The 27,190-nt window shown below is 35.8% G+C and overlaps 1 protein-coding gene across 9 annotated transcripts in view; it reads right to left on the bottom strand.

Annotated features, from left to right (window-relative positions):
- Nucleotides 1–27,190, bottom strand: part of Stag2 (stromal antigen 2) — a 131,785-nt gene that overhangs the window by 45,976 nt on the left and 58,619 nt on the right. For all 9 annotated transcript variants that reach the window (XM_021152924.2, XM_021152923.2, XM_029473472.1 and 6 more), the window contains 9 exons: nt 23,360–23,524; nt 15,167–15,263; nt 10,779–10,855; nt 8,493–8,697; nt 6,970–7,121; nt 5,337–5,410; nt 3,849–3,972; nt 2,939–3,037; nt 2,764–2,843 (listed from right to left, as the gene is read on the bottom strand). In XM_021152924.2, coding sequence (XP_021008583.1) covers nt 2,764–2,843; nt 2,939–3,037; nt 3,849–3,972; nt 5,337–5,410; nt 6,970–7,121; nt 8,493–8,697; nt 10,779–10,855; nt 15,167–15,263; nt 23,360–23,524 — 1,073 coding nt within the window. The remainder of the gene's footprint in view (nt 1–2,763; nt 2,844–2,938; nt 3,038–3,848; nt 3,973–5,336; nt 5,411–6,969; nt 7,122–8,492; nt 8,698–10,778; nt 10,856–15,166; nt 15,264–23,359; nt 23,525–27,190) is intronic.

The raw sequence follows: 27,190 nt of genomic DNA, 5'->3' as shown, positions 1-27,190 counted from the left end.
CACACACACACACACACACACACACACACACACACGTTACTAGCTATATTTTTTAACCAAGGATAAGCTATAAGCTATCCTAATCCTTCAGTAGAATCATAACATATGGAGAGAAAGAGAGAGAGAATCAGAGTGTCTGTTTTTTAAAAAAGATTTATTTTATGTATGTGAGTACACTGTCTGTCTTCAGACACACCAGAAGAGGGCATTAGATTCCATTACAGATGTTTGTGAGCCACCATGTGGTTGCTGGGAATTGAACTCAGGACCACTGGAGAGCAGACAGTGTTCGTAACCACTGAGCCATCTCTCCAGCCCTATTTTTATTTTGTTTATTCAAGCAACAACAGAATTTTAAAATTACAATAAAGCACAAGATGTAAAATTCTATTGGGATACTCCATTTTGTATTGGAATTCTGGTGGTTTACTCTTTCCCTCCACATACACAACATAGATGAGAATAGAGCTCAAAAGCCTTATATACTCTAGATAAGTGTTCTGCGTTTTCCACTGGGCTCATCCCAACTCTTAATAAATTTTCTAAATGAATGTTGATTAAATTATAGTGATTTCTTTAAAGATCTCTTTTTGCCATTTTTATTCAAATAATCTTAACTAGGAAAATGTTTTGCTTTAAAAGCTTTTCAAAGTCAAGTCTACTTTTATATACCTTAGTGATTTCTACTAACTTATTTTTTTCTGAGACAGATCTCTCTCAAGGAAGTTTTCAACTCGGGGTCAAGAATTCCCTACTCCAACCTAGGAAATAGGTAGAACCATATTTACCTGTATAGGGAGGTTCTTGTTCAGTCCCAGGTATTTTAATAAAATATTTCATTTTAAAAATAAGCAGAATGAAGGGGAGGGTTACCCTATAAGAAGATCAGCAGTCTCAACTAACCCAGACTTCTGAGATCTCTCAGACACTGACACACTAACCACACAGGATAGAGGAGTTGGTTTTAATGCCCCTGGCACATACAGGAGAGGATTGCATGATCTGGCCTCAGTGTGAGAAGATGTGCATAGCCATCGAGAGAAGTGAGGCCCCAGGGAGTGGGGAAGGGGGGGTGGCATCCTCTTGAACACAGTGGGAAGGTGGCAGGAATTGTGGGAAGGTAGAGCGGCAGTAACCACTCTAGAAACACTAAGACGTTTCCCAGAAAATTAAACACTGTGCTCTAGCACAGATAATACAGTATATGGAATACCATGTGAAGGGTTCAAGGTTCAATTCCCAACAACATCATCCCTAATACCTCCAAAATTCGCAAAGAATTACTATACCACTTAGCAATTTCTATTCTGGGTGTACACAAAAGAACCGAAAGCAAGGTTACATGTACCAAAACAACTATGCTCATAGATACAAATTTTTAATAGCCAAAGTTGGAAAAGAACCCATGGTGCCATCAACAGATGAATGAAAAAATGCAATATGCTATATGCGTACAGTGAAATAGTATCCAACAAAACAGGAGCAGTAATTCCTGATACATGTTTATGTGTAGCAAATCAAAGGACAAATATTACAGTTGTATTTCTATGAATATCAAAAACAGGAAAATTCATTCAAACAGACAAGACAAGTTTTTATGAGAATCTGGCAGGAAAAAGAAGAGAAACTACATATCTAAGGAGTTCAAATCTAATATACAGGGCTGGAGAGATGGCTCAGAGGTTAAGAGCATTGACTGCTGTTCCAGAGGTCCTGAGTTCAATTCCCAGCAACCACATGGTGGCTTACAACCATCTGTAATGGGATCCGATGCTCTCTCCTGGTGTCTGAAGATAGCTACAGTGTACTCACATATATAAAATAAATAAATCTTAGAAAAAAATTTTTTAAAAAATCTAATATACAATGATTTTAAAAGGTTCAAGAGACAAACACAGGTGACAGTTGCCTAACTATAAAAATGCCTATTGCTACTGATCCTTATGCTTAATAGTCAAAATGGCAACTTCTATATTCTATATTTTTATTGCAACTGTTTTTAAAACGTGGGGAATATTTGTAACACCACTATCACATATTAATAGAGTATTATTAAATTCAGACTTATTTACCAGTAGTATAGAAGCATAATAGATATCAATAAATGTTCATACTTACAATGTAACAAAGATAATACATACTTTTCTCTGTTCACTGAAAAGTTTAACTTTATTTCTATAGCATCAAGACCAGCTAAAAAAAAAGAGAGAGAGAATACTTCCAAGAGAATTGGAAGAAATGAATTCTCAACTATAATTTCACAGACTCAAGAGTTCCGTCTTGCTGTGTTTTCTGAACTTTACTTGAAGAAGTTAGAAATTTCTAACTGGGGTCAGCTAGAGCCTAAAGTAGAAAATACACCTGAACCCAGGAGTCTGCAACTGTACTAATGGGAACATCATAAGAAATCTACAGACAGACAGACAGACAGACAGATGGGACAAATGAATAAAACTGCTAGCTTAAAATGCTATGACAGGAGCCGGGCGTGGTGGCGCACGCCTTTAATCCCAGCACTCGGGAGGCAGAGGCAGGCGGATTTCTGAGTTCGAGGCCAGCCTGGTCTACAAAGNCAGCCTGGTCTACAAAGTGAGCTCCAGGACAGCCAGAGCTATAAAGAGAAACCCTGTCTCGAAAAACCAAAAAAAAAAAAAAAAAAAAAAAAATGCTATGACAGAAGCTATTAAAATTTAGGCATAAATGCATGTGAACCAAGTACTATCAAAATATCTGGACACTAGTAATAAAGAAATATATACTTACTGTAAAACAAGAGTGAGTAACTTTATTGCTTGTACTGCAACATCATATTCTTTGTCAAGGGTCATAGACACAATTCTATCCTAAGGAAAAAAATTTGTAAAATTTGTATTTGTAAAAGAAAACAAGAAAGGTATTTCAAATTACAAATAATTTTAAATACTTGATGAAAACTAACCTTGAATCGACTGGTAAAGAGTTCCAGTTTGGAATTAAGTTCTTTATTATAGTAAAGCCCTTGTAAAGCAGTAAGACATTTGAGTCTGACTTCACCTTGCTAGAAGAAATGAAGAGAAAATATATTCAAAATCATGTATTTCCAAGTTCAAATTTTAAGTATATATTTTCTACTTAAAAATATAAGCAAAAGGGTAATATTTGACAATGAAAAAAATATATCACTTCAAACGTTTAACACTGAGCAGTCACAAGATTACTATTTCTGTAAGTTGATAGTATTTCTCAAAACTTTATCGGAGGAAAACTATTGTGAAAAGTGATAGATAGATAGATAGATAGATAGATAGTAGCATATTTCATTACTTGCAAGGAACTCCTCCAAGGTTAATGACTTAGCTTAAAAATGATAGTTTAAGAAAAAAACCTATATTAAAGTTCAGAGGCCCAAGTTTAAGATATGATTTGACTAAGATACAGGTTTAGTATTATTATTAAGATAAAAATTAAAGAGAAACTGAACTGTGTGGGGCTGTGGGTAGAATACAAAGTAGTATCCGTGGCTTAATGGTCCAGGGGAATTTGTGTTACAGACCAAGTTTTGACAAAACAGAAAAGAATAAAAACAAGGTTTTCAAGGGATGTGGCCAAAAGTACACATCCACGTGGATATCTTTTTCTTTTTCTCTTTTAAACAGTACCTTTTAAACAGTAGTCCTAGCAAGTTCTGGAGCTGACTGTGTAACTCAGACTGGCTTCAAACTCAGAGAGAACCTCCTGCCTCTGCCTCCAGAGTGCTGAAATTTACCACATGTACCACCACACCTAGCTCAGATACTTAAGTTATATATGAGACCTGTATAATACTCATATCTATGCATAGATGGAGGAATCAATGGGGCACATCTTACCTTATCATGCATAGTCCATCCAACATATTTTAAATAGCTGTCATTAAGGAAGGCATCACTATACATCTTCATCCAAATGCCAATCTCTTCAATGCATATAGCTCTGATTTCAGCTATTGCATCCCTAAATGGAGGAAGGGCAAGTCACATAATCAGTGCTACTGTATGACTGGGCATATGGCCTACTGAAGAGATGCCATGTATCTCTCACCTTCATACCCCATCAACATTAACTATTGTTGGAGGACTAAAAGGAGCTGAAATGAAGCATGGCTCCAAATGTCAACATGCTTGCAATCTAACTGGCAAAGAAGAATAAAAATACTTAAATTAAGCAAAATTAATTCACTGCTTCGTTGGTTAAAAAACCAAACAAACAAACAAACAAACCTGTCTCAAACAAAATCCTGCTTTCACCTTTTATTCTAGACCAGTAATCTCAAACTCCCGAATGTTTCAAGCCTTTAATAAAAAATGTTTTGGTGATCTTGAACATAAAATTAAATTCTCACTGCTACTTCCTACCTGAAGTTTTGCTACTGTTGTAAATCATAATATGCAAGCATCTGTGTTTTCTGATGGTCTTAAGGGATACCACTGAGATGGGCATTCAATCCCAAGGGGCCCTGACTCACAAGTTGAAAACCACTTGCTCTAGACCTGATTCCAATTTTTGCTTATAGCTGTGTTCAGAAGGTAGCAGGCAAAAAAGCAAGATCATAATCTTCCATGTATAACTACTTTACAGATATAACACTTAGGCTAGCCTATGATTTAAAAAAAANAAAAAAAAAAAAAAACTCCTTGACTCAAGTGACCCTAATGCTTTCTACTCTTGAAAATGCAAATCTGTGTCACCCTATTTGGCTTTTACTAAGCCATTTTGAATACATCTTTTGTATAATGGTGAGTCATAGAAAGCAGAGGAATAACACAGAGAAGAATGTTTTAAGAAACTGGAATAATCAATGAATACAAATACGATAGGGGAAGAAACTAAGAATAGTGGTAAAAGAAACAAAACAGCAAGAATTAATATGAGAATCGCACAAAACAAGCATTTAATGTATTTACTGAGTACCAAGTAGAGGAAATGAGGTTGAATAAAGCTGGTACTACTGTTTGCAAATGTTATAAACTGTGATAAGATTACCTTTTTCATCTGCTAATTCAAAATAACAAAAGAAGCATCTTACTTTAATCTATCCAAACTTTCCCAGCAGAAATTAAATAGAAGGGTCAGGAATTAGCAAGACAATATATCCAAAAGCAATGAAGTATTCTATGCACTAACTGGAGAAGAGTACTTTCCCTAGGCTGGATTATGACAACTCAGGCAGAGCATTACCCTTTATTCAGATAGGAAACATCAATGTCAGAGCAGAATCTGCATCTCCCAGACTTAGTCCCCAAACTTTATCTTACTATAACCTCCATTACAGTATTCTGTCTGTCTCACCCACTTTAAAGGAATCTGTCTTGCCTTACCTGTATCTATGTACAAACACTCCTTTAAATATTGCATTCATCATATTTTCTATCTCATCTTGATTTTCCTGAAGCTATAAAAAAGAACACATCATTTTTTGGATTGCAAAAAATGCACAATCAAAACAACACTTAAATGTTATAAGTAAAAATAAACAGATTTTCAGCAGTGTTTAGAGACTACACAGTTTTATTCTATTGGATAAAAGTAACCAATAATAGAGAAAAAAGTTGGCTATCAAGTAAATAACATCCTGTGTTTCTTGAAATATATGACTTAACATCTAAAATTTAGCTGGTCGATTAATTTTTTTTAATGCTTCTGAATTTCCACTGAACAATAAACACTTATGTATTTCCGCTTATAATGACTATTCACATGCAAGAATTTAAAGAAGTATCTGTCTTTCCTTTCTTTTTCTTCTTTTTATTCCAAGATAGGGTTTTTCTGTGTAGCCCCAGTCATCCAGAAACTCCCTGTATAGAGCAGGCTGGCCTTGAACTCAGAGATCTGCCTGCCTCTGCCTCGAGTGCTAAAACTGAAGGTGTGCGCCGCGCCATCATCACCACCCAGCTTGCCTTTACTTGTTTTATAACTTTATTGAGTCAATGTACCTGACTCATTCAGAAATAACCAATTTAAACTTTAAGCTTCTACTTCCACCACAAAAAAAAACAAAACAAAACAAACAAACAAATATAAAAAAAAAAAACTCCTGGGGTCAAGTAAATAAACTGTTATCATGTTAACTATTTGAATTAAATTTTATATAACAATTTTCACATTAGTTTAATCATGCAAAATTTTTAAATCTCATTATGAGCTACAAAAACATATCAATAATGAGAAAAGTTTTGAATGCAGCACTGAAAGACTTGATCTGTTATTGTTTAGGATTAAAGCTACAACTGGACTTCCTCATTTGAAGCTGAATTTCATAAGCAGAAAACCATGTGTCACCTACTGTAAAGAAATTAATGGCTTAAAAAGACAAAAAGAAAAAACAGCCTTTAGTCAAGCCACATGATGATGGCACACACCTTTAATCACAGCTCTCAGGAGGCAGAGGCAGGTAGATCTCTGAGTTCTGAGGCAGCCTAGTTAACAGAGCGAGTTCCGGGGCAGCCTAGGCTATTAAACAGACAAACCCTGACTTTAAAAAAAGAAGAAAAAAAAAAAAAAAACAAGGCTTTAAGTCGTTTTTAAAAGGAAGTTCATACATTAACTATGAAATCTCATTTCATGTCATCCATAAACTGAGGAAAAAAGTGAGGACAGAGTGTCAATAACACAAATAATACTAAGGCTTAGATAACTTTCCAGACTGATCCAAATCATGTTATTTAAGCACAATAAATTATCAATGATAGCCTACACAAAAAATGTATGAGGTATTGTTGGCTTGGATAGTTAATAAAGCTTCAAGACTGGTGCATAAACAATACTAAATTCTTGGAGCTGGAATCCTGTGGTTCAGTGGTGAGCCACATACTTGGTATTCATAAGGTCCTAGAGTCAATCTTTACCACAAACAAACAACTTTTAAAAATTATCTGAGTCTAGAAAGTTATAATTCATGGTAAGCAGGTTGGCTGCATAATAATAGCCTAAACACTTAATACTAAAGCTTACCTCTTTACGCTTTTGTAACAGGAGTTCTAGCCTTTCGTTAGCTCGTTTTCCAATCATTTTATTCCGTTCTGCCTCATACTGTCTTTGTGTGTTATCCATATTAATGCTAAGATTTAGTGCCACATTTACCAAAGCAGTCATCAACTTCATAGCTAAATTTTAAGGGAAAAATGTTGAAATTAGTATAATAGATACTTATTAATAATGAGAAAAGTTATGAATGCAGCATAATACTTATAATACATACATTATGTATTAACAAGATCAAATTAAAAGCAATTAAGTGAAGAACAGCTAATCTGCTTTTGACAAAATTAAAGCATACAAGTGCTATGAATGATAACAGTGTATGATGTATAGAGTGAGTAAACTGTCTAGCTAAATACTTACCATGGATTGGGTCATCTCTCAATCCTCACAAACACCTGCCAAAATAAGACCTAAGGATATCGAAACTCAACATTAAGTAAACTGGGTCCTTGGCCTGGAGAGATAGCTCAACAGTTAAGAACACTGACTGTTCTTCCAGAGGACCCAAGTTCAATTCTCAGCACCCATATGACATCTTACAGCCATCTTTAACGCCTGTTTTAGGAAATCAAAAACCTCTTCTGCCTGCCCCAAGCAATAGGCACACACATAGTGTACAAACATAAATATATATAGAATAAAGTGTTTCCTACATTGATTTCTAGAGATTGTGATTCATCTTCTAAGTAAATTACAGTTTATGCCTGATTTACTATCCATCTGCCTAAAGTAGGAAGACCAAATACTATTTTCAAAAGAACTTTTGAGACAGGGCCTCACACTGTTGACCATGCTGACCTCTAACTCATGGTAACCCTCCTGCATAAGCCTCTGAGTCCAGAGATTATAAACACAAACCACCATACCCAACTTTAACAGCCTCATCAAATTATTTTGGGTTAAAATGTTTCATAAGCATTCACTTTTAGTTTTCCTGCACACACAATGAAAAGGTAATTAACAAAAGGCATCTTCAGGAAATGTCCTCTAGAATCTTTTGTTACTGAACTTGGGACAGTCAGACTACTTTTGGGTAGACTTTTGAATACATTAATCATTAATGATTAATCCAAATATCTGAAAATTCTGTCCTTTCATTACTACACTTCAAAACACCTGCCACTGTGTGATATAACAAAGCAGATGCGCACCTTTATTTCTGGCTACTACGCTTGCGTAAACTATTTAACAGCCTGAGAAAGTACCAATCAATTCCCAAAGGTAAACAATGAGCTGCAGAGAGCAATTATTAGCTTACTGGTCACTATATTTAAGGGGGGAAAAAAAGCACCACTCAGGATGCAGAGGTAGATAGATGTTTATGAGTTCAAGGCCAGCATAGTCTGCCAGTCAGAACTACACATTGAGGTGCTATCACAAAAATACTTAAAAGAAAAAAAGTTCATATTATTACTACTTGTTTCTTCCTTTGATTGTAATCCTTCTTGCCTCTAACTGAAAAGAATGTCCAGAAAACATTTCAAAATACTAACCTGCCAGGGTGCTTGTATGTCGAAATGCTCTGACTTGGGAGTCAGACAATCCAGTAAGAAGTGAAATGACAGTATCCATCATGTACTCATCATATATGATACTGTATTGACATTGCCGTACTAACACACCAATGAACTCACAGAAGCTGGACTTGAACTTCTTCCACTGAGGACCAGCCATGGTAAGTGGGTAATCCCCACTATCCTAAAATAAAAATGTGTATACAGCAATTCATTTCAAGCTCATGACTTACTTCATTTGCTTTTAATAAACTCTAGGCAAAACCATGAAAATACTACTGTATCATACCTTCTTTTTGACAATAAATTCTCAAAGAAAGCAAAAGAACATGCAAAGATAGATGTGTACCTCTTTGAACACTGCCCTTTTATTTAAGATCAAAGTAGGCATTTTAATGAACTTCACTTTAATCAATGAAATTAAATATCAATTACTGAGGTGAAAATATTAAGTTTTCCCTCATCAAAGTCGAAAAGATTCTGAAAAGCACAAATATACCTACTAAATTTCTTTCCAACAAAAAGAAACCAAAATTATTTCTTCAGATTCAAAAAAACAAAATTGCATTCTCAGCCAGTTACATAGAATAATACATAGAGCAAAAGACATTTAAAATTTTTATTAGTTTCAGGAAACCAGATGGATAACGGGCATAAATAATCAAATAATTTAACAAATGCAAAGCTGATAGACAGCTCAGTAGTAGAATACTTGCCAGCATGAGTGAGGGCTTAAATCTGATCCCAAGCACCAAATAATAAAACAGAATTAAATAAATGAAATAGAGCTACTACAGTCTTAAAGGCCAGCAATCGAGATTTTCTTTATACAAAACTGGGGGCATTTGTCATTCTCAATGTAAACTGGTATCCTCAATGTATCATGAAAAGAAGTCTTAGGCTGAGGGCTCAGCTTAGTAGTAGAGCACATGCCAAGAATAAGGCCCTAGGTTCCACCCAAGGCAGGTATGCATACATGCATGAATACATGCATATACACTTCCATCATAGATATATTTAAATAAATACTTAAAACAGAATAGTATATAAAAAATTCTTAAAGGGTCTCTGGCAAGACATACAAAATATAATTTAAAATCAATTTGATAACTGTAGTAAACTTTTCAACATTTAACATAATTATTTTTATATTCATGATATATACAAGTTCTGTGCTTGAGACTAAGGACCTAGTATTCACCATAAAAAGATTCCCTTCCAGTTACTTCCTGAACCAAGGGGAACTAAATGCAGGGTCTAGACCAAGTTAAATGCACACTTCTGACACTGAGCTACTGATTGGTAAATTTGACTATACTATACTGAAATATAGTTGTGAACAAATTGGTTTGCTTTGGTTTTATCATTGTTTCAATATGATTAACCCAAAGCCTTGTTTTCTTTTAGTAAGGCTCTCATCTCACTTAAACATTTACTACTGAAAGGTTAAAAAAATACCACTGCTCATAAATACCTTCCTTCTACTAAGGGACTGATGAATAGCACTTAGTGGCATCAAAACCCTTTAACAGCTCATCTGTCTCTTAGAATGATAGCTGAAAGCTTTTTCATTAGACAGGGTAAGAACAAATGAACAAATAAAACAAGTGAGACAAGAGTTTCTACTTGAAAATTCAAGTTGTTTTAGAAGTGTAAAACTCCTGGAGCTAGAGTACAACTATGATAAAACAAACCCAAATTTGTATCCTGAAGAAAATTTCACGTTAGTAAAGCTACCAATAAAATATTCCAAATAATATCACTGTGGTAATCAACTTTAACATATACTCTTTTTTTCGTTCTTACAGTTGAATTATGTTTTATGTAATAATCTATACAATTCTTTATCTAAACTGCCTAGTTCCTCAAATTGAACAAATCTTTTCCAGTACCACAGAATGTTATATTCTCAATTATGTACTCAGATTTTTATATTTATAATGATAGTGATTAACTTCTTACAATGTGCATAAAATTTTAAAATGCTATGCAATTTTCATAAATTACTTACTTTTTGACACCAGATATTGACTATTGCCTATTGACTCTCTAGTGTCTTAAAATGTCACTTTCACAGCAACCTTCTAACAAAACTTATTATACCAACTTACAGATTAATGTAATGACACTGATGCTAAGACAACTTACCTGAGATTGCATAGCTATCACTTAGTACCATAAACAACATCTACAATATTAGTAAGTAAAAAAATATGAGCACTAAGCCATGATTGACATGAACTATTAAAACATTTAGAATGTTACCTCGTCAAATTCTTCTGTCATTTTTCGAATTATCTCAGAGTTCTGCATATGTCTGAACATCTCTGCTGTGACGACTCCTGAAATTTCCAAGTATCAAAGGTTAATATATGAAGTACTATAATGAAAAGAACAGAAAATGTATAATATCATATCTAGTAAGTCTACATTCACAATAAAAGCATATTTCTTAACCTCACACTGCTAATAGCCACGGTTCTTCTAAGCATGATCAATTACTACACATCTTACTTTACTCATACTATGATAGCAGTGTGATGCAACTGTCTCTCTGTATTCATGGGGAATAAGATGCTACAATTTTGGGGTACTGATTTAAAATCATTGTCATATCTGGATATAATCTATGCATAGGATCCTGGCTTTTGGATTATTTATACTGCCTAATACAGTGTTAAAGCTATGGTTGTTACAGTGTATCACTGTTTGGACAATAAGTACAAGAAAAACTTCTACAAGTGATATAAGCACTTTTAAAAATGTTTTAAATATCCAGATACGACATCTGGTATCTATAAAAGAATAACTATATATGTTTTACCTCTTAACAATAAACAATCAAGGGTAACATTCGAAAATTTGAGGATGAATGTGAAGACCAGGAAACGTAACAAGCACTGGTCTCTTTACCATGCCCCTTTAGTGGACAATACTATGCACAAAACAACTACACACTGACATCCTCTAATCAGACTATAGATGTCAGGAGCAAGTTATAGGTCCAATAAGCTAGGGGATATTAAAAATTTGTAAAGCTATCTCCAGTAAAAGGGTCCCACTATCAAGTTCTAGAAGGTAACCAGGAGCACTGCCACATATAATCCTGTGGATGACAAGTGCTACTTACCAACAACAAAAGAACCCATTCCTTTGTCTTTCTTATCCTGTGTAGTCTGTGTATCTCCATTTTAACTCTTTTTATGTACATGGGCGAGAACATGTGAGCCTCCCCCACCCCTAGCTCTCTCAAGCTATGTGTGTATAGAAGTAAAATTCAGAAGATTTCCATTATTTTTTTCCAAAGGCCTTTAGTATTATATATATTCTTCCGTGTATTCCCTGCCCTCCCCTTCCTGACCCATATAACCCACTTTTCACCCATTATTTCCTTCTAATCCTTTATTCCACTATGGTCAGACCTGGAAAATTCGTCCCAATTGACGAGTTTTCAGAGTGCTACAAGGTGCTAGGTGCACTACCAATGGAAGAAAATACTCATCAATCCTACCATCTAGAAGATGTAAGCAATAACTGGCATCATTATCAGACGAAGAATTGATGACTACATGAGGCGTAGACCTTCCTTAGCAGAGAAGCTACTACTATCATTCTGCTAAATGGACATAATATTAAAGTAATTCTGAATGACTTCTCATCATACCCACAGATTAATTATTTACAGATGGTGATCAAAACATAAAACTACCAGTCAAGGTACAGAGAGTAAGAGACTACAGAATTCTAAGCTCCGAACTGAACCTATATTCTGATCTCCCTCCTCCTCCCAAGATTTGGCTGACAATGTGGAAGATGGGGCAGAAAGAACATAAGAAACAGAGATGGTGAGTAAGTACAAGAAAACATGATTTCTGAACATAGCAGAGCAGCTGCACATATATGTGCTCACAGTGACTGAGACAGTACAAAACCTGGGAAACGGAAAACTGCTTTTCTCTAAGAGTGCAGCCCTTAGCAAGCTGACCATGTTCCAGGAGAAAGCCACAGATCCAAGAACATTTTGACAGCACGACTTAACTTTAGTGCATTTCAATAGAAGGGGGTCAGAAGGGCTAATAAGTTGGGTGGGTAGGAAAGAGAGGATAGATGTGGGAAGAATTGGTGGATGTAATTATGACCAAAACAAATTTTATGGAATTCTCAAAGATGTGATAAAATAGGTTATAATGTTATACATTTGACACCTAAAATTTGAAGAGGAGAAGGAAAGGGAATAAATCATAGTAGAACACAGGCGGGGAGAATATAGAGAGGACTTACTGGATAGCATTTGAAATGTAAATGAAGAAAATACCTAATTTTTAAAAAAAGTAGAACATAGTAAATTCTCTGACAAATAGTAATGCCAATCCCCATTTCATAAGATCCTCCCCTCCTCACAAACAAACAACATGATAGCCAGCAACCCCAAAATAAGCAACAAAGGTGGGGGGGCAGAAGTAGAGATTCCAATAACTCCGGACCCTGAATCCTTAGGAATAAAGCCACCATAAGATCACTAGGCCACAGCCAACAGTCGGAGGATGTGTAAGATAAGAAGTGAAAGTGCTAAAAACTGGTAAACAGGTGACCAGAAAAGAGAAAACAAGCAAACCTGGAGTTACAAGAGTAAGACAGGGCATCCTGGAGTAGCTCTCAGCCCAGACAATGATCCCTAACCGAGTGAACAACTGCAGAGGTGATCACATTGCAGCAAAATGAAATAGATGTAGACACTACAGCTACAACAACAGATAAACTAAACGACTACACACAGAGAAACTTCTAACGCATTTCCAAATGAATCCTACCAAAATAATTTTATCTGTTAAGGAATAAATTCTGAAAATATAGAAATTGAGTACACATAAAACAAATACATCAATACCCAAATAGATATGAGAAAGCTTTCAATACATCAAAGTTTTAAACTCTGGTTTCCAGCAAATAGTTCATTGAGCAAGACTTTATTCACCATAAAACAAAGCAACACCAGACAAAGGATGAATCCAATAAAGGAAGAACACTTTGAACTTAACCACAAAGTTTTCAAACTAGACTAAAGCAGGTAAAATACTAAAAAGATGGCAGCTATTTTCACTTTAGCTAAATCAAGGAAACTAAGCAGCACTCTCCACTCTGTTAAGACATGATTTTACATTTCTCCAGACTGTTCCTGTGTAAGCCTGGAGTTCATCTTAACCAGGAATCAGAGATAAGAAGAAGATTTGAGCAAAGTGTGATGCCAATCTAAACAGACTTCATCTCAAAAAACTTTTTTTTCTTAAAACTAACCAAATCAATGGCAATATAAAGATCATAGGCTTAGAGAGTTAACTTTATTTTAACCATAACAACTAAGATTTATTATGTAGACACATGGAATGCTTTAATCAACCACAAATAAAAATGCTGTTTCTCAACTAAAATTACTATTTTTAAAGAGATCTTGTAGAATTTAAAGTAACTAATTTCTTACATTTTTCCCACATTTAAATGACTCATTTTTTAAAAGACAACTTTTAATTATATTTTAAGCCTGTCTTTCCCTTCAGATTTCCAATCCTCATAGTTCTGGTGATATTCTCATTAAAAATGTAATACCCCCTAAAAATACAAAACTATTTCTACCTAGGTGCCTGTAATAATGTGAGTGTCAGAGACAAAGGAGAAAGCTGAAGCTGCCCATGATCTTGACTCACTTACTGATCCAAATGAGACTGTATGTATCAAATACCAATTTACATAATTCTTTTGAGTTGCTAAGTCTGTCCTAAAGAGTTTTGTTCTTTCCTCACTGTACTGGCTAGTTTTGTGTCAACTTGACACAGCTGGAGTTATCACAGAGAAAGGAGCTTCAGTTGGGGAAATGCCTCCACGAGATCCAGCTGTAAGGCATTTTCTCAATTAGTGATCAAGGGGGAAAGGCCCCTTGTGGATGGTGCCATCTCTGGGCTGGTAGTCTTGGGTTCTATAAGAGAGAAGGCTGAGCAAGCCAGGGGAGGCAAGCCAGTAAAGAACATCCCTCCATGCCTCTGCATCAGCTCCTGCTTTCTGTCCTGCTTGAGTTCCAGTCCTGACTTCCTTGGTGATGAACAGCAGCATGGAATTGTAAGCCAAATAAACCCTTTCCTCCACAACTTGCTTTTTGGTCATGATGTTTGTGCAGGAATAGAAACCCTGACTAAGACAGTCACTATTTCAAAATATTTCAAAATATTTTCAAAGTAAGAACACCATACAATTTGAAACCTAAGATAAAGAGCAATTTCACTACAGACTGCTATTCATGAGTTTTAACCCCTACACTCTATTATTCAATGTCATAACATCTGAAACTATCTCTTCATTATTTACCTTCACCCCTTTTATTCCATTTCTTTATCCTAAACCAGATATAAAAATTAGAAAATCTAATAAAATACCATAAACATTACAAATTGCTAAGTTTTTAGATAAATTCCACAGTGAATATACCTTTGTTAACAGTCTTTCTCTCTCTTGCTTTGTTCTTTGCTTTTCTCCTTATACATTTTGCACAGATATAATATAAATAATTCACTACCTTAACATTATTTTTTATGAGAAGGGATAACATTTCTTGAAGCAGTGGCTATTTGAGAGCTTACAATTGTAAAATAAATATATTTTACCTTTGCAGCCTGAGCACTGAATAAAGAAATTGATAAGGTCAAGAAGCGCTATGTCCCGGTCGTGCTTGTAGGACTCGATCCAGTCATCTACCACCGACTAGAATGGAAGGAAAATCAGTCCTTTTAATCATTGTCTATGAAGCAATTCTAATGAAAGTAGTAGAATTTGATAATCTGTAGTACCATATTAATACAGGTATTAATATTTTTAAACTGAATGTTTGATCTTAATTTTAAAGAACTAAATCTAAAAACACAAAACAATCATCTATTTATTCATTCTTTTAAAAGAAATCTGCAACAATGAGATAATGGTCCTTGGTGCCCAATTTGAAGTTCTGAGTTCAATTCCTAAGACCCAAATAACATTAAGGAAAGAGTCCCAGCCCCCACAAGTTATAAAATGACTACCACAGGAAAGACATGACATACACTCATGTGCAAACACACCCATAGATACACAAACTTTTAAACAGTTAAAAATTTCTGAAACCACAAACTATATTACAGCACTCTAGTCTATACTCTATAATTATGTCTTGAAGACAAAAATATCCTAGAAAGTATATTACCCTCGAATTTTCTAAGAACAAAGATTTCTCTTCACAAGTGTCACACCAGTATCTTATGTTTTTAGCATGACAGGTACATAGTTGTGTGAATACTCATGTGCAAACACAAAAACACACATTTTTAAAAATTGAAAAATTGCCAGGCAGTGGTAGTACACAGCTTTATTCACAGCACCTGATAGACAAAGACAGGCTGATCTCAGTGAGTTTGAGGCCAACCTGGTCTACAGAGTGATTTTCAGAATAGCCAAAGTTTACAGAGAAACCCTGTCTTGAACCACCCTCCCTAGAAAAAAAAAAGTCTAAATATTTAACGTTATAAAGTGTATTTGTTTCTCTGTGACATTAAGAATATCCTAGGAAATGCACCATCCTTAAATTTTCTGTTTAAGAAAGTAAACACCCAGGAGCATTCAGGGAAGCATGGCCAAAGCCATGAAAAGAGGCTTTAGCTAGTTTCTGCAAATGGCTGCTGTGTGGATAACAGCTTTGAGCAACTACCCTCACATAATAACCTTGCTCAAGTGCTTTCTAGTGAAACACCAAACCTGGAGGCACACGTTTGAGACCTCCTCCACAGGTCCTTTGTGGGTCTTTGATCCTGACTTAAACAGTGCTTTCTTGGTAGGTAAGTGTAATTTTGAGGGGATTGATGCTACAAATATGCTGGTTGAATTTTACAAGTAAGATCTCCAGTTGCAAGCATCATAATGGTGCTACATAGATGGACCCAAGAAGCCTTGGTGCTGGTCAGTGATGCCAGAAAGCAAGACTAACACTCAGAAGGATAAAAACACCTTGAATGTTGCCAAAGGCAGTCTGGAGAGGCAATGTGCATGTTATAGCATGTTGGCATGCAGCATTTGGCAAAGGTAGATATATTATTAGGTGCCATTATTTTTATTTAAAAGAAAACATTTTAAATAGAGCTGCCTAGAAAGGTAGGGTAAATAGTGTGATGTGCATACTTAGGCAAAGACCAAGTGTTGTATTCCTTTTATCTCTAGCAAGTAGTGTATTTATAACATTGCTCACCTGCCTCTATGAACTTGAATCAACCCATGGACTAGAGTGTTCATGAACTGAACTGTCACTGCTGAAGAAATGCACATGGGGGTGGGTGTGGGGTATAGGATGTTGACAGCATTAAAGGGTTGGGAATTTTAAATGCACAAACAGGATCAAACATGTTTAAAAAGAATGACTGGGAGAAGGTAGATAAAGAGAAGCAAGATTTGAATAGAACATGCCACATAAATGTTGAAATGCCACACTGAATTCCACTAAATTTAAATAAAATAAAAAGGTATTCACACATACATATACACGCATATGAGGTAAAAGCCAGAATCAATGAGATATAAAAGAATATATGTGCACCTATACAAATATGAAAACGTGTGTATGCACACAGATACATAAAAAAAGAAAAAATATGGTAGACTCATGCTTCATGATTTCACACCTACTACAAAGAGAACAGTGGAAAATATAATTCATGCAGTAACATGTATTCCCCAGAAATAAACTCTAAATACTCATAGTCATAACATTTTCATCAAAGATCCTGAGACAATTAAATTTGGGAGGTGGGCCAACAGATGACCCAGGGAAAACTGGATAAATCAGGTTGGACACTGTTTTGTCCTACTTATACTATTAAACTCAAATAGATTGGATACCTTTAAAAAGAAGCAAAACCAAAAAAATTCCTAGAAGAAAAGGTAACAATAGACCACTATGAAGGTATAAACACAAGAAAATTGAACATGACTTATTCAAATTGAAAAATGTGTATATTTCAAAGGCTGTATCAAGAAAGCGAAAGATAATCCACAGAAAGGGGGGCAGTATTTTAAAATCACATATCTGACAAGGTATTTGTATACAAAATATGTAATAAAAAATTCACTACTAAGTAATTTTTTTAAAAGACAGGATAAAGCCTAGAGAGATGGCTCAGAGGTTAAACAGCTCTTGCAGAGGATGTGGGTTTGGTTCCTAGCACCCACAGGGTCTATAACTCCAGGAATCCAATGTCCTTTTCTAACCTTAGCTGGCACTAGGTATGCATGTGGTGCACTTGTATCAGACAACACATACAGAGGTGGATGGAAGGATGGAGACAGAAGACAACTAAACATATAGAGTTCTGTAAAGGCAATAAAAATGGACAATAAACACACGAAAAGATGTTTAATACAGAATAAAAATTTTAAAAGAAAATAGAAAAATACCACTTCTTACCTACTAAAATGATTGTAGTTTTTAAAATTACAGTAACAAGCATTGGCAAAGCTATGAAAAGATGAAACACTAAGCCACTGCTACTACAAATATGAAATGGTAGTCACTTTGGAAAAATATTTTGGCAACTCCTCAAAAAGTTAAATATAGAGTTATCATATGACACTGTGATTTGACACTCAGGTATATATTACTCAAGAGAAATTAAAACATATGTCTAAGCAAACACTCACACAGCACTTTAAAGTAGAAGTTGTGACAAACTAAATGTATATGAATATATAACAAAATAGTGACTGTTCAGATCAACCAAAAGGAATAGTCACAATACATGCCACAACATGAATAGACCTTATAGAGTTATGCTAAATAACAGAAATTACTCATAAGGAACCTTAGGCTCTAGATTCCATTTATATAATCTGTCCAGAACAAGTGAAGATATACAAAGTAGATTAGCAGTACCCTAGATCTGGGAAAGGATAAAGTTATTATTATGACTTTCTTTCTGGGAGATTGAAAATGCTCTAACACTAAATTATAATGAAAGCTTTACATTTCTGTATACATCTAAAAACCACTGAAATTAAACCTTAAATATTTTTCTTCTATAATGTGGATCAGGAATGTTTACTTCCCATACAAAGGTTCATGCGTTAAATGTTAAAGGCTTAGTCTTCATATTGGACTTATTGGAGGGTGGTAGAAACTTTAACATTTGGGGACCTCATAGGACCTAATAGGACCTAATAGGCAGTTAGAGGCACATGCTCCAAGGAAATTAGGCAACAGCAGATACAGCAGTATCTTCCTCTGTCTTCTGTATGCTATGATCATCATCTGTTCTCCTCACCACTGCATAAGACATAATCTTGGCCCCAAGAAGAGGAGGGATGACAATTAAGCACAGATCAAAACTTTAAAAATTAGTTCAAATTAAGTTTCCCTCCTTTTATGTTAATCATTTCGGGTATTTATTGCAGTAATAGGCCTATATTTAAGTCATTTTCATATAACAGCTTATATATGTTAACCAACACAATTGGCACATTTTTCCAGAATGATTAATGAAAGAAAGAATATATTATACAGCTATGATCATTAGAAGCTTGGTTCCCAAGTCTTTAAAATCTATTCTGGAATATCAGGTGTGTGGGTATGGGGGGCAGGGGGCTATGCCTCATTTCCTTACAACAGAGTTCCAAGATTATGTCCAAAATTAGGTCAGAGGAATCCACATGGCTGAACTGTTTTCTTGGATTGCTAGGAGATAGGATTCCACTTAAGACTCCAAACTCAGACAATATACTGTAAAAAGCCCAAGTCACATGAAAAAGGGTATTTATAGATAAAGTTCTGGCTGTCTTCAGACTCTGAGTTCCCAGAGACCATGTCCCATGCATGAGTAAAGATTTAGGACAGCTGTGTTAATAGTGTTCAATAAGTACTAACAAAACTAACAAAGCAACATCTTCCCTATATATTCTGCCTGAATTCTAAGAGTGTTTCTACCAGTAAGCAGTACATTATTAGCAAGAATAAGGGTTCACTAAACAATATAAATTAAAAAAACTAATGAAATTTTAAAAGATAATCACAAAGTAATAAAAAGTAACTCTTAAAAATGAAGTACAACTTACAATAGGAACATAAGTTTTTCACAATTAAAAAAAATGTAAAATAAAAAATGCAGGCTGTTACACTAAAAGTGGTTCAAAAAGTACCTCCTCACTATGTACCCCAGGCTGAGTTGGAATTCATTATGCAGCCCAACTTGGCTTAGAACAAAAGATCTCTTAGACATAGTTCCTCGGGGGCTAAGATTATAACTGTGTGCCATCACAAATAGCTAAATTTTCTAATCAAATAACATACTAAGAAGGATTCAGAATTGTGTATGGAGGCCTAAGCCTCTAAATACCAGCACTCAGGTGGCTAAAGAAAGAAAGTCACTAATTTTATGCCAGCTAAGCTGCATGTTCTCTCTCAAATAAATGAAAGAGGATAAATCAGAATCAGATACGCACACATTACAATAACATGATATTGTAATGTGCTAATGAAATGTTAAAAGTAAGGTAAGAATAAAAGTCTGATTGAAAAGGAGAAGTCAGTACCTAAGAGTACTTTTCAAAATAGGGACATTCAGAGACTGAGGAGATGGAATAAAGGTTAAGAATACACACTGTTCTTATAGAAATGTCCGAGTTTAGTTCCTAACATCTACATCAGGCAGATTACAGCTACCTGTTCCTCCAGTTCCAAAGGGCACTCAAGTGCACATACCGACACACAGAAACACATGCATACATATCATTTAAAATAAGGTTTTTAAAGAGTCATCTTTTTATTCACTCACTCCTATTTGCTTTGGAATAAAGAAATTATTCCAAGCATCTAGAGAAACATAGAGGCCTGAGAACAGAGCACATACTGTGGCTAAAAAACAGAAACTATGTCATAGGGAAATCTGGGCTGGACCTTTCCGTAAGGGGTTTCTAAAAAGTAGATTTCCTTGATCAAATTTTGCCTTAGGAAAGGAAAACAAGAGGAAATACATATAGTGACCCAGAGGTGAACAAGAGCCTCAGGGCAATCCCTGGGGAGATAACTAGAAATGTCTTGGAGCAGTCAGAAACAGAGGTCTGGTCAGGTTTTTATTTTTACTTATCTTTCTCTTCTTGGTGCTAGAGGCCAAACCCCAGGTCCCTGTGAAAGTTAGGCTAGTCTAAAAACATTTGAGAACCTAAAATAGTCAACAAAGGCTCAGAAGAGTTAAAGGAAAATAAAAGCAGCATCTACTCTGCTGGGACTGTAAGCTGAAAATTCTGGCAATTTCTATCATTTCAACACTGCTGCAGTTGGGACCTGAGCACCAACCAGTTTGATACTATTAGGAAAATTCTACAGGGCATTAGAAGACAATTAGAGTATATAAAGCCCTTACAAATGGGATTAGTGTTTTTATAAAATAGAACCCAGAGAGCTGTCTTGTACCTTCCACCAAACAAACACATGTGCAAGGAGGTTGGCTCTATCTATGAACTACAAAGAAGGCCCTACTGACACTGAAATCTCCCAGCACCCTGATCCCAGACTCTTTAGTCTCCTTAAGAGAGAAATCAGTTTCAGATGTTTATATACTATCAGTATTATTCTGTAACAATAAAAATGAACTAAAATGCTAAGGAAAAGCTGGAGTTGCAGCTCAGTCGGTGATAGAGCACTTGCTTAGCATGCATCAAGTTCAGGGACTGATTTCCAGCACTGACCAAACTAACCAAAAAGGAAACAGTAAGTCTCTCAGACTCTGACACACATACACTCTCACTCTCCCCCCGCCCAGTTCTCTCTCTGTGCACGCACACACATTACTGTCTTTGGCTGATTAAAATAGTTTTACAGAGAAAAAGAATAACAAAACACGAAAATACTAAAATGGAATGCAATACAGGTGAGAGTAACATGTCCCACTTGATAAAACTAATGCAAAAGGAAAGCTTAACAGAGCTGAGTGCTTTTAAACTATAGAGAAACTAAATAAAACAGTATATATGCCAAGATGACAGACAACTCATCCCTATAGAACAAAAAGTCAAATGTGTACTCATATCGTACTTTCAAATATTAAACAGCAAAACTTTCAAGCATTAAATTTAACCATATTAAAGTTTAAATGTAACTATATTAAAGTAGAAGATGAATTAGAATGACAAATTGATATATTCCTAGCTTTATGAAATTGCTAAAGGCACAAATGGCTGCATATTTTTATTTTGCATATGAAACTACTGGTCACACTTGAAATCTTACATCTTATTTACAAAGTCAAATACTTACAGTATTATATAAGCAAATTATGCATTTAAATTGATTGATAAAATAAAGCCTAGACAACTACTCCTTTGATAACTACCCTTGTATATGAAGTTAATTCCCTATAACATTTAATTCATACTATATTCCAGTAGAATGTGAGGGTATATTTCTATTGATGGTTCTTTGTCACAGTAGTGGAAATGTAACCATTAACCATACTCTTTTTTAATTATTTTTTTAGTTATATTTTATGTACGTATGCCTGAGGGTATATATGTGAATGATGTACGTGTAATAACAACAAGTCGGAAAAGAACTTCAAACCTCCTGACATTGTAGCTACAGGCATTTGTGAATCAACATGTGAGTGCTGGGAACTGAACCCAGGTCTTCCGTGTGGGGGGTTGAATAAGACCGATACTTTCATAGACTCATAGATTTGAATGCTTGGTTCATAGGGAATGGGACTATTAGGAGGTTTGTCCTTGTTATAGGAAGTGTGTAGGCTTTGTAGTATCTCTTTCTGCTGCCTTTGGATCCAGATGTAGAGCTCTCAGATAACATGTCTGCCAGAGTGTTGCCATATTCCCTGACATAAGGACAATGGACTAAACCTCTGAAACTGTAAGCAAGCCCCAATTAAATGCTTTCCTTTATAAGAGTTGCTGTGGTCATGGTGTCTCTTCCCAGCAATAGAACATTGACTAAGACATTCTGCAAGAATAACAAGTGCCCTTAACCACTGACCATCTCTCCAGCCTCTAAGACTTCATTTATTAATGGCAACTATATAAACGCCAAGGAACGTGAATTTTCATAGCCAAGCACTAACAATTAACTTAAAATTTACAAAAAAATGACAGAAACTGACTCAAGACACAGCACTGGGCATGGTTGAGTGGTAGAGGACTTGTACAAGACATTGAGTTCAAGCACCAAGAAGACACACACACACAAAGACATAAAGGCCTAGAGATGTACAGTGGTTAGAACACTTGCCTAGAATAGAAATGGCTCCGGTTGGAGTCCCAGAAACCACCAATAAATAAATACATTCATGGCTTTGTATTTTTAAAAATACAATAGGAAAAAGCAAGGAAGAAGCAGTGAAATGGTTCAATGAGTAAAGTGCTTGTCATGCAAACCTAACATCCTGAGTCCAAGCTCTGGAACTCATAGTACTAAGTAGACTCCTTTGCTTCAGAAAGGAGTGGGGCAAGGATGGATGGAGGAAGGTAAGGAGGGAGGGAGAGAACAGATGTAATTGTGAGGGAAAACAGAAGAATAGAGGAAATATTAAAGGATTGGGAATTGAGAGCCAAATGCCTACTGAAAGCCCTCTGACCTCCACATGTAGATCATGGTATGCACACAATGACAGTCACACAAACATGCTATACAAAGACAGAAACACACACACACACACACGGGAGCTGGGGAAAAATATATAACAAGAAATAACTGTTTTAGAGAAAAGAAAAATCAGGGTAGCACTTTATATGTTAGCAGAATTTAAAAGGCAGAAATAAATTCCAAAGACCATCATAAATGTTACCTGCATAGCACTCTTGCCCATTTTAACAACTTCGAACAACATCATGTTTTCAACTCCATTCTGTTGATGATGACCATTCATTCGGTTTGAGCCAGAAGGAGGTTTTCCTCCTCCATTTCCACTTTTACCCTTTTCTGCTGGACCCTTTTTGCCTTTTTTACAAGTCTGTAAAACAAAAAAAAGAAACAAACAGAAGTTGATTAACTTACATTACTCCCACTATACTTGAAAATTCAAAACGAAAGCAACTAATAATTTAACATTATTAAATTTGATATATAGAAGGTCATTCATATATAAGAAAGTTACATGATTATAGCCTCTTTGTTTTGTTTTCCATAAAGCTCACATTGTGTTATAGTAGATCATGACCTCTGATAAGGAACTATAGGCCCAAATTTCTACTCCTATTAGTTGACTGATTTTGGGCAAGTTGCTTATCTACACATTAGTCTACCCACTTCTATCCCATCTGAACACAGTAGCAGATGTTTAGAATTCCAGCATTCAAGAGTCTGAAGCAGACGTATCAGGAATTCAAGACTAGCTCCATAACAAATTCAAGGTCAATCTGGGCTGCATGAACCCTTGTAGAAGAGGAGAAAATAGGGCTGGTGAGATGGCTCAGTGGGTAAGAGCACCCGACTGCTCTTCCGAAGGTCTGGAGTTCAAATCCCAGCAACCACATGGTAGCTCACAACCATCCGTAAGGAGATCTGACTCCCTCTTCTGGAGTGTCTGAAGACAGCTACAGTGTACTTACATATAATAAATAAATAAATAAATCTTAAAAAAAAAAAAAAAAGAAAGAGGAGAAAATAGAGAGTGAATGAGAAAGAGAAGAAAGAAGAAAGGGGAAGGAAAGGGGGAAGGGGGAAAAAGGGTTTGTGGAGAGTATAACTAGTTAAAATACATTTTTGTCCTGGGCCAACTCTTAACCAGCCGGAGAATTCAGTTAATAAGTATGGGAAAATGAAGCTCACTTCTAAGGAACCTGTCAGCATTGGGGATAGGAGGTTCTTGAATCAGTGAAAAGGTTCCCAGAGAAATGGCTCATAAGGTCAAACCCTTGCTGCCAAGCCTGATGACCTCAGTTCAATCCCCAAGATTAAAGTGACAGTAATGAACAACTCCCAAGTTGTCCTCTGACAGGAAGCACAGTCACATCCCCACTTATGCACGCCATTTGCACATATGTACATACACACACACACACACACACACACAAATAAATAAATAAATATGTACATAAAAAAATGTTACAGTTCACTCCTATAACCTTTACACCTTCTTAAAGAAAAGCCATTCCTAGTACATTTTTTATTGATTTACATTTCAAATGTTATCCCCCTTCCCAGTTTCCCCCCCCACAAGCCCCCTATCCCCTTCTCCCTCCCCCTGCCTCTATGAGGGTGTTCCCCACCCACCTACCCACCTCTGCCTCAGCAGCATAGTGTTCTCCTAGCCTGGATCATCAAGCCTCCACAGGACCAAGGGACTCACTCCCCTCCCAGTGAAGTTTACGACCAACCTCATAGGAAGAACAACACTATCAACCAACCAGACCCCTCAAAGCTGCCAAGGAATAAACCACCAACCAAAGAGTACATTTTCTTTTAATTGAAGTTTTCATACATGTATATTTTGTTCAAATTCAATCCAATTCCCAATCCTTTAATATTTCCTCTATTCTTCTGTTTTCCCTCACAATTACATCTGTTCTCTCCCTCCCTCCTTACCTTCCTCCATCCATCCTTGCCCCACTCCTTTCTGAAGCAAAGGAGTCTACTTAGTACTATGAGTATCTGCATGGCATCTGCATGGTGATTGGAAAACATACTGGAGCACGGGTAGCCTCTCAGGATCCAAAACCTTTCTCCCTTTCCCAGCAGTCATTAATTGCCAAAGGCTCCTCAGATAAGGGTTATGACATCATAGCTCACTGCCCCGCCCCCCTTCTCTATCCATTCTGGGATTTGGTATAACCTGATCTTGTGTAGGTCTTTTGTATACTACCAAGGGATAAATGTAATCAACCATTTACCCTAACTCATCTGTTAGGTACATATGAATGTTTTGCCTGCATGTATGTTGGTGTACCATGTATGTGCCTAGTGCTGAGGGAGAGCAGAAGAGGGTATTAGAACATCAGCATTTCAACTTCCAGACAGCTATAAATCAGCATGTGGGTACTAGGAATCAAACATTGGTCCTTTGAAACAGCAGTAAAAGCAAGTGCGTTTAAGTGCTAAGCAATTTCTCCAACCCCTCTAACTCATTTAAATGCTAGTGCCAAAATAAAATCTTTAAATAAACATTTCAGAGCCCTGCATATGAGGGTTTCATGGCTCCTTTTAGAGGTATACATTTTTGTGATCTAGAGAGCAAAGGTCAGCAAAGTGTCTATAAAGTTAACATTAAATATCTGGCTTTATGGGCTACTGTTCTGGTTTTAATTTCTATTGCTGTGGTAAAATACTTAGTGAAGTAAGGCTTTATTTGGCTTACAATTCAAGGATACAGTCTATCATTTCAGGGACAGCATGATAGAAATTGAAGCGGTCACACCCCACAGTCAAGAGCAAAGAAAATTAGCATAGCCTTGCTTGCTCTCAGCTGGCTTTCTCTTTTTTTACACGGTTCAGAAACTTACGTAGGGAACAGTATCACCCAAAATGAGCCCCTGGATTTCCCTATATCATTTCACAACCAAAACAAACAAAAAAAAAAAGCCCAAGACACACCCACAGGCCAATTTATCCAGTTATTTCCTCATTACCACTCTTTCCCAGGTCAGTTTAACCTAACGATACTCAATATAAACTATATCTTTATTTAAAAAATTAAAAATATAATCATTATTCTTATATTATAGACACTCTACCCCATATTCTTAAGTTTTTCTGATCTATAGTCAAGTCTAAAAATGTATTTCCACAGATGCTCTGTGTATAGTTTGTATATTACTCCACAAGCACCATATGCTGGTTTGGGGTTTAAGTTCTTGTGCAACACTTCTTTTTGGTGTTGCTATTTTGTGGTAATGGGGATGGCCTTGGGGATTCATTATTGTATGGCAAGCACGTATCATTGAGCTATATTTCCTGTCCATTTCATTATTATTTTGAGACAGTATTTTGCTAAGTCATTTCCTAGGCTGGACTTGAAGTAAATGAAGAGTCACCCAGGAATGACCTTAAAATCCACCGGATTTAGCCACCTGAGTAACTGAGATTAAAGGCATATGTTACCAACCTAGCAAAAACACTACTATGCTTAATAGTTATTTCAATAAATAACTTCTATAATATTTGTGAGAAAATATCTATTAAGGAATGATCTAAATCATTAATTCCTAATTATAAAATGAAAGGATTTTGTACCAAGTAAAAGAATTTCAGAGAAATAAGGTTTAAAAAAACTACAAATACATTAAAATGTGTTTTAAAAGTTATATTATCACAGAACCATATACTTTCAAACTGTGTATCATGTGTGTAACTATACTTACTCTGTATAAAAATGCCTGTACAATGTTGCAATGGATCTGATGTGCTTGAGGAAACCATATGGTAAGATAAGGGAAATATAGGAAGTAAAGATTGATGTAGTGACACAGAGCTCTAATCCCAACACTGTGGAAAAAAGGATCAAAGGCCAGCACGGGCTACAAACTATGTTCAAGGGATGCCATGGGCTACATGACACTGAAGCTATCTCCAAGAGGAGAGGACAAGGAGAAAGAGAAGGAAAAGGAGGAGAAAAATAGCAATATTAATAAAAATGCTAACCTGGGTATGGTTTTTTTGGTTTTTGGGTTTTTTTTTTTTT

The sequence above is a fragment of the Mus caroli genome, chromosome X, assembly GCF_900094665.2.
Source record: "Mus caroli chromosome X, CAROLI_EIJ_v1.1, whole genome shotgun sequence".
Classification (NCBI taxonomy): domain Eukaryota; kingdom Metazoa; phylum Chordata; class Mammalia; order Rodentia; family Muridae; genus Mus; species Mus caroli.
The sequence above is the reverse complement of the archived record's forward strand: the minus strand, read 5'-3'. Positions and strand labels throughout refer to the sequence as shown.